Below are 12,065 nucleotides of genomic sequence, written 5' to 3' on the forward strand. Positions count from 1 at the left end.
ATCCCTTGGACTATTGTGTCTGGAGTATTTTGGAAAGCAAGGTTGGCACTAAAAAAATACCAAAGTGTCGATCACCTCAAGCAAGCGCTTCGCCGGGAATGGGCCAAAATACCGCAGAACAACATTCGGGCAGCGTGTGACGATTTCATTGGCCCCTTTGAAGGCCATAATTCGTGGCAAAGGTGACCAATCCGAACAAATCTAAACTTATTCTAAAATTTGAATGAAAAACAAGTAAGAAAATATTAAGTTCGGCCGGGCCAAACTTTTAATATCCTCCACCTTAGGGTAAAAGAAACACTAGAGCCTATATACCAATTTTTAAACATATTCATGGGAAAATGTGCCAAAAATCATCAAAATACCGAATATCGGGAAATAGACTATATGGGGCTATACAAAAACGTAGACTTATATATACAGTGTTTCGCCAAAAGAGCTAGAACCCATTAAGACCAAAAAATACCAATTTCTAGACAAATCCGTGAAGAAATGTGACAAAAACCATTAAAATACCGAATATCGGGAGGTACCGTTATATGGGGACTATACCAAAACGTGGACCTATACATACAATGTTTCGCCACACGAACTGGGACCCATTATGACCTACAACTACCAATTTTCAGAAAAATTCGTAAAAAAAAGCATCAAAATACCGAATATTAGGAGGTACCGTTATATGGAGACCATACCAAAACGCGGACCTATACATACAATATTTCGCCACACGAACTAGGACCCATTATGACCTACAAATACCAATTTTTAGACAAATCAGTGAAAAAATGTGGAAAAAATCATCAAAATACCGAATATCGGGAGGTACCTTTATATAGGGGCTATACCAAAACGTGGACCGATATATCTCATTTTCAATACCAACTATCCTAGACACAATACAAATTGCTCTGCTAAATTTTGGCGCTCTACGTCAAATAATGTGGGCTGTATCGTGATTTCAACAGACAGACGGACAGACAGACGGACATCGTTAAATCGACTTAGAATTTTATGCTGATTATGAATATATATACTTTATGGGGTCTACGACGAATATTTAACGATGTTACAAACGGAATGACAAAGTTAATATAGCCTCCTTTCCTAGGTGGAGGGTATAAAAATGTAAAAATTATGGCATTTGACTTTGTTGCAGTTTTTTTTATCTCACCCTCTATATTTTTTTCAAAATATTTAAAAAAAACATTTTTTTAAGAAATTTCTAAAGGACCGTGATTTAATTTTTTTAAAGAACTCAAATATATAGGAGCTATAATAAATCTCTCATTTATCATGGTTAAAGCCTTTTCTCCCATATCAAAATATGTCCTTCGAAATTTGTCATTTGTTGTCATCTCCCATGGCACAAAGAACTACCACCTCAACCACTTCATAAATTATTCCGACAAATATTAAAGACAAACTTCATCTGTGATTTTTTTTCTTTGCTTTTGTGGGATACTCACAGTTTCATTGTTTGTGTCAACATTTGTTGAGCAGAATATACATTTTGATGTGGGACAAAAACAACAGATGCCCTGCCAAACTTGGATATGTTTTCGGTGGTGTTGTTGTTGGTCTTTTTGGAACATAATGTTTATTTTTCTGACATTGATTTCGTTTGCCTTGTTGCTAGATTTTTTGCCGGGGATCATTTGGAGTTAATAACGTTGGTAATTATTTGACATCTATCATCGTGGAAGGTTGTCTTCAAATGTCAAAAACAAACATGACAAAGACCTGCCATTGGCTGTTGCTTAAGAAGAAATGAGGCAGGCAAATAATCTTGCAAGTAATCTTCATCTTCTTCTTATTGTTTTGCCCAAGGCAGGGGAAGTTACTTTTCCAACAAGTGTGTGATGGTTGGTAGGACAATCAAAGAAATTAACCCAGATATAATTTAGTACTGGTGGGCGTATGAGTTTTTATTGTGTTGACTTTTATTCCATCAACATTAATCATACGCACCCTTATCCTAGTGTAAGGTAAATAGCAAATGTGAAACTTAATTGAGCTCCATGAGGGGGAGAGTTGGAAATTCCTTTGGGTATGAGAGGCCTTGGAGGATAAATGAAAATCTTTTATGGGAATTGGAATTTAGCATTTTATGAAAGTTGTGGTTATTAAAAATTTTAACCACTTTGTGGGGCAGGTGCCAGGAAAAGTAAATCGATATCTAGCATCTGCACATCAGATATTGTGCTACTAGAAATATTGAAATGTGTGCAATCGGAATCGGATGTTTATTTCGCATTTTATAAGGGTTATAATTATTCAAAATGTTGACCCTTTGTGGGGGAGGTACCAAAAGGAGTGGACAGATATCTACCATCTTCACAATAGATCTTCTGTTGATGGAAATATGTCGAGTTTGAAATATTTCGGATACTCATTTCACATTTTACGAGCTTCATAACTATTCAAAATTTGCCACTTTGTGGAGGAGGTACTAGATCTTGCGACCCGATTTTGTCCTTTTTCCCATCCGACCCAGAACTTATAGAAATATTGGGGCTTGCAAAGTTTGTACAAAATCAGATTGTCCTTTCCTGTTCTATAAGGTAAATGACTTTCTTTGAACATTTTCTCGTTATATGGTGGAGGTGCCAAAAGGAGCGGAGCGATATAACAAGTTTGGACGTGCATCGGCGAGTCGGATCTACTCCAAATATCTCGAAACGAGTCTGATCGACAACAAATATCTTGAAAACGGAGAGACCTAGGGTCTAAAATCGTTATTTCAAAAATTGAAGTCCTTAATTACCATTGAAAAAATATTTAAAAAACCACGTCCTTAATGACCCCTAAGAAAATTTTTTTTAGAAAATTCATGTCCCCAATTTCCCTTCATGGTCCCTAAAAAAGCTATTTTAAAAACTATATATATTTTTAACGAATCCATGTCCTTGAAAATATATTTTTTAAAATCCATTTTCTTTAAAACTCCACGTCCTTGAAAATATATTTTTTAAAATCCATTTTCTTTAAAACTCCACGTCCTTGAAAATATATTTTTGAAAATCCATTTTCTTTAAAACTCCACGTCCTTGAAAATATATTTTTGAAAATCTATTTTCTTTAAAAATCCACGTCCTTGAAAAAACTTTAAAAACCTACTTTTAAAAAAATCCACGTCCTTGACAAATCTTGAAAATCTATTTTAAAAAAATCCACGTCCTTAAGAGCCCTTAAAAAACAATTTTTAAAAAATCTACGTCCTTAAGGACCCTTAAAAAAACAATTTTTAAAAAATCCACGTCCTTAAGGACCCTTAGAAAACTATTTTTAAAAAATCCACGTCCTTAAGGAACCTTAGAAAACTATTTTCAAAAAATCCACGTCCATAAGGACCCTTAGAAAACTATTTTTAAAAAATCCACATCCTTGACAAACCTTAAAAATCTATTTTAAAAAATCCACGTCCTTGACAAACCTTGAAAATCTATTTTTAAAAAATCCACATCCTTGACAAACCTTGAAAATCAATTTTTAAAACATCCACGTCCTTGACAAACCTTGAAAATGTATTTTTAAAAAATCCACGTCCTTAAGGACCCTTAGAAAACTATTTTTAAAAAATCCACGTCCTTAAGGACCCTTAGAAAACTATTCTTAAAAAATCCACGTCCTTAAGGACCCTTAGAAAACTATTTTTAAAAAATCCACGTCCTTAAGGAACCTTAGAAAACTATTTTCAAAAAATCCACGTCCATAAGGACCCTTAGAAAACTATTTTTAAAAAATCCACGTCCTTGACAAACCTTGAAAATCTATTTTTGAAAAATCCACGTCCTTGACAAACCTTGAAAATCTATTTTTAAAAAATCCACGACCTTGACAAACCTTGAAAATCTATTTTAAAAAAATCCACGCCATTGACAAACCTTGAAAATCTATTTTTAAAAAATCCACGTCCTCAAGGACCCTTAGAAAACTATTTTTAAAAAATCCACGTCGTTGACAAACCTTGAAAATCTATTTTTAAAAAATCCACGTCCTCAAGGACCCTTAGAAGACTATTTTTAAAAAATCCACGTCCTTGAAACACCTATTTTTAAAAACTCCACGTCCTTAAGGACCCTTAAAAAAACAATTTTTAAAAAATCCACGTCCTTAAGGACCCTTAAAAAATATTTTTAAAAAATCCGCGTCCTTAAAAAAACAATTTTTAAAAAATCCACGTCCTTAAGGACAGTTAGAAGAAAACAATTTTTAAAAAGTCCACGTCTTTAAGGACCCTTAGAAAACTATTTTTAAAAAATCCACGTCCTTGACAAACCTTGAAAATCCATTTTTAAAAAATTTACGTCCTTAAGGACCCTTAGAAAACTATTTTTGAAAAATCCACGTCCTTAAGGACCATTAGAAAACTATTTTTAAAAAATCCACGTCCTTAAGGACCCTTAGAAAACTATTTTTGAAAAATCCACGTCCTTAAGGACCCTTAGAAAACTATTTTTAAAAAATCCACGTCCATAAGGACCCTTAGGAAACTATTTCTAAAAAATCCACGTCATTAAGCAACCTTAAAAAACTATTTTTAAAAATGTTACGTCTTTAAGGAACCTTAGAAAACTATTTTTAAAAAATCCACGTCCTTAAGGACCCTTAGAAAGTATTTTTAAAAAATCCCCATCCGTAACGACCCTAAAAAACAATTTTTAAAAAATCCACGTCCTTAAGGACCCTTATAAAACTATTTTTAAAAACTCCACGTCCTTAAGGACTCTTAAAAAACTATTTTTAAAAAATCCACGTAATGAACGACCCTTAAAAAACTGTTTTTAAAAAACCCAACTCCTTAACGACCCTTAAAAAACAATTTTTAGAAAACTATTTTTAAAACATCAACGTCCTTAAGGACCCTAAAAAAAACTATTTTTAAAAAATCCACTTCTTTAACGTCGCTTAAAAAACTATTTTTAAAAAATGTACGTCTTAACAACCCTTAAAAACAATTTTTAAAAAATTCACATCCTTAATGACCCTCAAGAAACTATTTTTAAAAAAGTCCACATCCTAAACGACCCTTAAAAAATCTGTTTTTTTTTTTAAAAAAATCAAGGTCTTAACGACCTTTAAAAACTATTTTTAAAAAATAACAAACTTTGAAAATCTATTTTTAAAAAATCTAGGCTTTTCGTGGTCCTTAGTAAATAATTTTTTGAAATCCACTCCAATTATAAAAAATTCCACGACAGTTATGGGAAAAAATATTTTAAAAACTCCACTATCTTTAAAATTCATTAAAAGAATACAGTTTATTGTTTTGATTTTCCTTAAAAAATTATTTCCAAAAAAAATCTCCTTGATTACTTGATATTCCCTCTAATAACAATTGCAGTTTAACTCTTCATTTTCCCCTTAAAACAATCTACTCTCTTTCTCTCTTCTCCACTGGAACCCAATAAACAAAAAGCAACAGTAACAAGTAACAAGAAAAAGAGCGCCAGAACTAAAAATAGTTGACATCAACAAAAATAATCATGCTAACATTTCTCAGTGTGTGAGTGAGTGTAACTATATATCTGTTGTGTTTTCTGCTTCAAATTCGAAATGTTGAGTTGAATTCCTTTGGGCATTCATTCCTTATAAAGTTGTTGTCAACTTTTGTGTTGTTGTTGGTGTTTTTGAGCACATATGGACCCTTTGACAATGTTATGGCTATTGTCATTTTCTCCTTTTTTGTTTGTTTCTACCATGGCCTTTGCTTTGCTTACCCACCAAACGAACTGTCAGTTATTGTTTTTTTTTTTTTTTTTCTTTGATGTGAGAGTGGTAGAAAACCCATCAAATGAAGAAGTTGTTGGCTTCTGTTATGGTGTTAGTGTTATGAGAATAACAGTCAGAGATGGAAAGTTTGTATCATTCAAGAAATGAATGAGGAGAATTTATTTCGTAAATGAGGAAAATGTTATAATAGTCGATAGATGTATTATATATGAGATACAAAAATGCTATCAATGAACGATCGACAAACTATTTATGAGCTAACGACCAAGTAGTGACCACAAATTAATACTTTTTTATGATATGCCCTTTTTAAAATAAGAAATTGGTAAAACGATTTGTAATGAATATTTTTTGTAACTCATGTCAGGCCCAAAGCGTAAAAATCGATTTAGCAATGTCCGTCCGTCTCTGTCTGTTGTATCACACTATCTTTGATAGAAGGCTAAAATTTTGCACACATGTGTATTTTGCCAGTCGGCAGGTTAAGTTCATATGTGGGCCACGTTTTCGTATATCCCCCATACAACGGTACCTCTCAATATTCAGTATTTTGATGATATTAGCGACATCATATACCGGAATTGTTTCAAATATAGTTTTTTAAAGTTCGTAGTAGGTACTATACAACCTATGACAGAAAATTGTCTATGCAAGTCCACGTCGTCGTATAGCCCACATAAAACGATACCTCCCGATGTTCCGTATTTTGATGATTTTAACAACATTATTCACCGGAATTGTTTAAAATAACAAAAAAAAAATACTTATGCAGGTTCTCGTCTTCGTATAGCCCCCATATAATGGTTTTAATTTAGACGGTATTTTTCGACGAAAAAATTTCATGTTCCTTCCAAATAGTGCAGGGTATTAAAAGTTCGGCTCGTCCGAACATAGGTTACTTTTTGTTTTTTTTATCGAACTTTTAGAACAAAAATATTAGGTTATGAAAAATCGGACATTAATTTCACAATTTAAGGGAATAATTGTACGAAATATTTACCTTTTTGTGAAAGGTGCAAAGATGAGTCCACCAATACTGTCCATTTTTAATTCTGACCTACAGGGTGAGATCAAAAAACTGCAACCAACTTCAGACTGTCATTTCTATGCCACTAGTCCGACAGCTGTTAAAATTATTCCAGTGACAGCGTACAAAAGCATTTTGGTGAGAATTTTCCAGAAAAAAAGTTATTCGTGATGGAATTCAAGCGTGATAGTGTGATTTCTTTATATTTGCCTGGAAAACCACAAGAGGCTATCCTTAGATCACACCAACATTTAAATGTGAATAAATCGTTTGTGTCTCGTACCATCGCTCGTGATACTGGGATACTGGTAGCGTAGCCCGATGTCAAGGAAGTGGACGGAAGAAAATAGCAACATTAGCAGAAATGGTTCGAAAAGTAAAGAAGCGACTTGATCGAAACCCGCATCGCAGTAACCGAAAAATGGCTCGTGAGCTAAATATATCGCAATATTCCATTCGGCAAATATTTAAAAATGAGCTCGGAGCCATTGAGATTCCAAAAAGTGCAAGAACTTACACCGCAACAGAAAGAAAATAGACTCAAAAGAGCTAAAGAGTTGCTTCGCTTGACCGAAAGTGGTGAACTGTCGAATTTGATTTTCTCCGATGAGAAAACATTCGTTGTCCAGCAGTTTGTAAACAAACAAAATGATCGTGTTTACTTTCCAAAGAGGTCAACTGAAATGTGCACCTTCGGTTGGCCACCAGAACTTATGCCTCAAGCCGGCCATGGTGATGGTGTGGGCCGCCATAACAGCCGATTGTCGCTCTCCGATTGTATTAATCGACAGTGGCATCAGAATAAATGCCGAATATTTTTGCGAAAATATTCTGGAGGGTGTATTAAAGCCTTGGGCACGCAAACATTTTGGTCGCAGACCTTGGACATTACAACAGGATTCAAAACTCAGCAATATCGCACACAGCACGCGCCACCCTAGAATAGTTACAAAATGAGGTTCCTCGCTTCATTTCCAGCGCACAATGGCCGGATACCAATCCGATGGATTCCGGATACCAATCCGTTGGACTATTCTGTGCGGAGTATTTTGGAAAGCAAGGTTGGCACTAAAAAATACCAAAGTGTCGATCACCTCAAACAAGCGCTTCGCCGGCAATGGGCCAAAATATCGCAGAGCAACATTCGGGCAGCGTGTGATGGTTTCGGTTTGGCCGTTTGAAGGGCATAATTCGTGCCAAAGGTAACCAATTCGAACAATCTAAACTTATTCCGAAATTTGATGCTATTTCCGACATTTTTTGCTTTCATTCAATAAAAGTTAAAAAAAATTTAAAAATTATGCCGTTTGACTTTGTTGCAGTTTTTTTTATCTCACACAACTCTAGCCATATGACTGATGGAGAACTGTAATGTGTTCGTGGGCGATTTAGACTTAGGTCTCTAGATCCTCAGCTTAAGCTGAAAGAGATTACAAGTAGTTCAGGTCATAGATTGCCCAAAGACACATCACTCTTTCTCTATCAAATCAATGGTGTTCGGGACATTAGATTGCCCAAAGGCTCCGCAATTTGAAATGGAAGGACTAAGAAGAATGTACACTCGATAAAAATTAAGAGAAATCTGAAAAAAATTGAGGACCGCTCTTTCCCCAGGAGACTTTTAAATCAAATTGTTCGAGTGCTTGGCATTGCATGTTCTTAAGGTTATGGTTTATACAGGTGCGCGTGCTCTCAGCAAATCAATAACACAATCAGTAACATTGAAAAACAATGTAGTCAGAGAGTAACGAAATTGAGAGAACATATAAGTGAGTCTCTCTCTTTCAAAATAGGATTGAGGCTTTTTGTTGGCTTAAGTCAATGACTAATTCAAAGAAGAAAAAAAGGAGTTTTGGGTTGACTGAATCCAATTTCGGTCCATAATTTATAACTCACGCTCCTTTGTTCTTTTACGAAGTTAGTCGATGACTTAAGTCAGTGAAAACAAATAAAAACCAGTAAAGAAAGCACTAAAGTCGGGCGGGGCCGACTTTATGATACCCTACACCACTTTGCTAATTTAGTAGAGCTCCACATAACAATTCAAAGTTTTTATGGGAGAATTCAATCATACACGCTATGATTATAATTATAATTTAAAGTTCAAAGGACTAAATATGCCGAAGCATTTGTATCTTTTAAATTCGGACATGTATTACCCATTTGTTATATATGGGAGCTATATCCAAATCAGAACCGATCTTGATGAAATTTGGCAAAGATATTTCTGAGCTGTATTTCATATATTTCCCTGAATATCGTTGTTACGGAGTGCATATTACGGCTGCGGAGGACAAAAATAATGAATCGGATGAACAATATATATGGGAGCTATAGCTATATCTGAACCGATCTTCATCAAATTTGGCATGCTAGCTTCTAGACTCAATTCAATCGCATGTGCCAAATTCCATCCCATTTGGGCAAATATTAGACGTTTGGTGTACAATAAAAGGTAAATCGGACGAAGTTATATATGGGAGCTATATCCAAATCTGAACCGATCTCGATAAAATTTAGCAAAGGTATTTCTGAGCTGCATTTGATATATTTCCCCAAATATTGTTGTTACAGAGTGTATATTACGGCTGCGGAGGACAAAAATAACAAATCGGATGAACAATATATATGGGAGCTATAGCCGATTTCGATCAAATTTGGCATACCTATTTTCAGGCCTAATTTGGTTGTATGTGCAAAATTCCATACTATTCGGGCTGATTCTACACGTTTGGTGCACAATAAAAGGCAAATCGGACGAAGATATATGGGAGCTGTATTTAAATTTTTACCGATTATCTCCAATTTCAAAAGGATTCGTCCTGGAGCCAAACAAATGTTGCTTGGGAAATTTCATCTCAATCGGATAATAAATGCGAACTGCATTTTGTTCACAAGAATACATGGACAGACGGACGGACGGACGGACTGACATGCATAAATCAACTCAGAAAGTGATTCTATGGAGATCCTCAAAAGTAACTATGGGTTTATCTCTATCTATGGGTCTATACGAAAAAGTGGAACAACATAGCCCATTTACGAACTTAATCTGCCTTCCCTTTATTTATCTTTTCGGAATCAACATTACGTTACACGTCCCCAAGCCAAAACTAGAATCGGTTCATATAAATATCAAAGTTTGCAAATTTCGAGTTTCACACATCCATCCCTGATAACAGAAAATCCGAACGAAGAATACACCACTCCAATACCACGGAATGTTAAGGGCTTCTTTACCCCCCCACAAAAAAAGTGAAATAAAAACACACAGGCAAAAAGGAAAAGCAAACACCAATGGACTTGGTTATGTAAAATTTCGTTGGAAGTTTTACTACAACTTTTTTGTTATTATTTTCAAAAATTCCAAGGAAGAAAAAGGGTTTTCTAATCCGTAATCGAGTTCAATTCATACATACCTTGTGTGAGAAACAATAGATTAAATGAAGACAATGTAACTACGGAGTTGGACATGCTGATTCCATTATTGAGTGGACAAAACAAGGCGAAATGAATTTTGTTGGGCTGCTTGACTTCCTGATGACGTTGGATTTGATTTTTTATTGTAAATTTATTATTTTATAATTATTTTTGGGTTATGTTTGAAATATTTTTGGCAAAATGAATGAAAGAAAAAACACAACAACAAAAATGACAACAAACAAATTTGAAAATAATTTCAATGATTATTATGCACTTGTTTTTCTTGGCTTCAATACTTTTAACACCCAGTGGCAGCAAAAGGATAATTTTGGATATATATTTTGTAATATTTTTATTATTTCTATTTTTTTTTATTTAACACCACAACCGCTATGCTGTCGAGTTACTATTTTTTGCGTAATTCTTTTTTTCCAAAAGCCACAATTTTTCACGTTTCTTTTTTTTCGACAACTCTATTTTTCAGATTTAGATTTTTTTCTGTTTTATATCGTTGTTGTTGTTATTCGTTTTCCTTTTGTTTCACCGCTAGCCTTTTCGTATTGTGACCGTTATATTCGACAATTTACACTCGACTAACTGTTATTTTGGTTGTTATTACTTAACAGAGTTTGTGTTTGGGTTTAGGTGTGGTGTGGTGTGTGGTCTCTCTCTTTTGAAATGCTTCTCTCTCTCTATCTCTTCTTCATTTGAAGTGTGGTGTATTTTTGTAATGTATTTTATTTTGATGCGATTTTTATCAAGTTTGTTGTCTAACACTGACATTCATAACAATCACAGACATCTAGACCGACATCTAATGGAATGTCTAGAGTTAGGGTTTGCTCTCTCTGGAGATTTGGCGTTTTATTTTTGTTATTTTTGATGAGGAAATACGAAAAGTAAGAAGAGAAAGGCTAGGTTAAAAGGTGAAATGGACTAAATCGAAATAATCTATACAGATAAACAAGTAAGAAAGGAGCTAAGTTTGGTCGGGCCGAACTTTTTGTACACTTCACAATTCGGAAGGAATTTGAAAAATTTAAAAATAAATAAAATCCATCCAAAAATACTGCTCAAAAAAAACTTTATATAGGGGCTATACGAAGACGTGTTGCTGGATTTTCTGTCATAGGCTGTAGTACCGATTCCGAACTTCAAATAAGAAATTAAAAACAATTCTGGTGAATAAAGTCGCTAATATCATCGAAATACATCGGGAGGTACCGTTATATGTGGGCTATACGGAAACCTAGATCTACATAGACATTTTCCTCCCATGGCTTACAGTGCCTATTGCGAACTTCAAATACGAAATTTCAAACAATTCCAGAGAATAATGTAGCTAAGATCATCAAAATACCGAATTTAGGGGATATACGAAGACCTGTAACTGCATAGACAATTTTCTGTCACAGGCTGTAGTACCCATGGCACAATAAGGAGGTAAAACAGCTTCGTAAAACTACATAAATACAGCCCCAAAATTATATCCAAAAACTTGTTTTCATTTATTTGATATTTTTTGTTCATTTTTAAAATGAGTCAAATAGCTCGAAAGATGAATGAAATGCCTGGATATTCTCTCAAAAATATGATCCTAAGTTTTCAATCTTTCAATTCCGTGGCAAATCTGGTTAATCCGCATTTTAAGCTTCTTCCATTCATTGATTTTGAAAATATTTTGTTTTTATTTTTCAAAACAATAAATACATACACAAAATTGGCATAAGTCGGGCACACTTAGAAAAAAATTGTAATCAGCTGGTAGCTCTACCATACCTTTTTATTGTACCATGGTAGTACCTATTAGGAATTTCAAATACGAAATTTGAAACAATTTTAGTGAATATTGTACCTAAAACCGTCAAAATACCGAATA

The 12,065-nt window shown here is 34.2% G+C and overlaps 1 protein-coding gene across 3 annotated transcripts in view; it reads right to left on the reverse strand.

Annotated features, from left to right (window-relative positions):
- Positions 1 to 10,765, reverse strand: part of LOC101898514 (probable serine/threonine-protein kinase vps15) — a 178,247-nt gene extending 167,482 nt beyond the window's left edge. For all 3 annotated transcript variants that reach the window (XM_059129374.1, XM_059129373.1, XM_059129375.1), the window contains exon 1: positions 10,183 to 10,765. In XM_059129374.1, the coding sequence (XP_058985357.1) occupies positions 10,183 to 10,237 (55 nt within the window). In that variant the 5' untranslated portion in view covers positions 10,238 to 10,765. The remainder of the gene's footprint in view (positions 1 to 10,182) is intronic.
- Positions 10,766 to 12,065: the final 1,300 nt, after the last annotated feature.

This window comes from Musca domestica, unplaced genomic scaffold, assembly GCF_030504385.1.
Source record: "Musca domestica strain aabys unplaced genomic scaffold, Musca_domestica.polishedcontigs.V.1.1 60, whole genome shotgun sequence".
NCBI lineage: Eukaryota > Metazoa > Arthropoda > Insecta > Diptera > Muscidae > Musca > Musca domestica.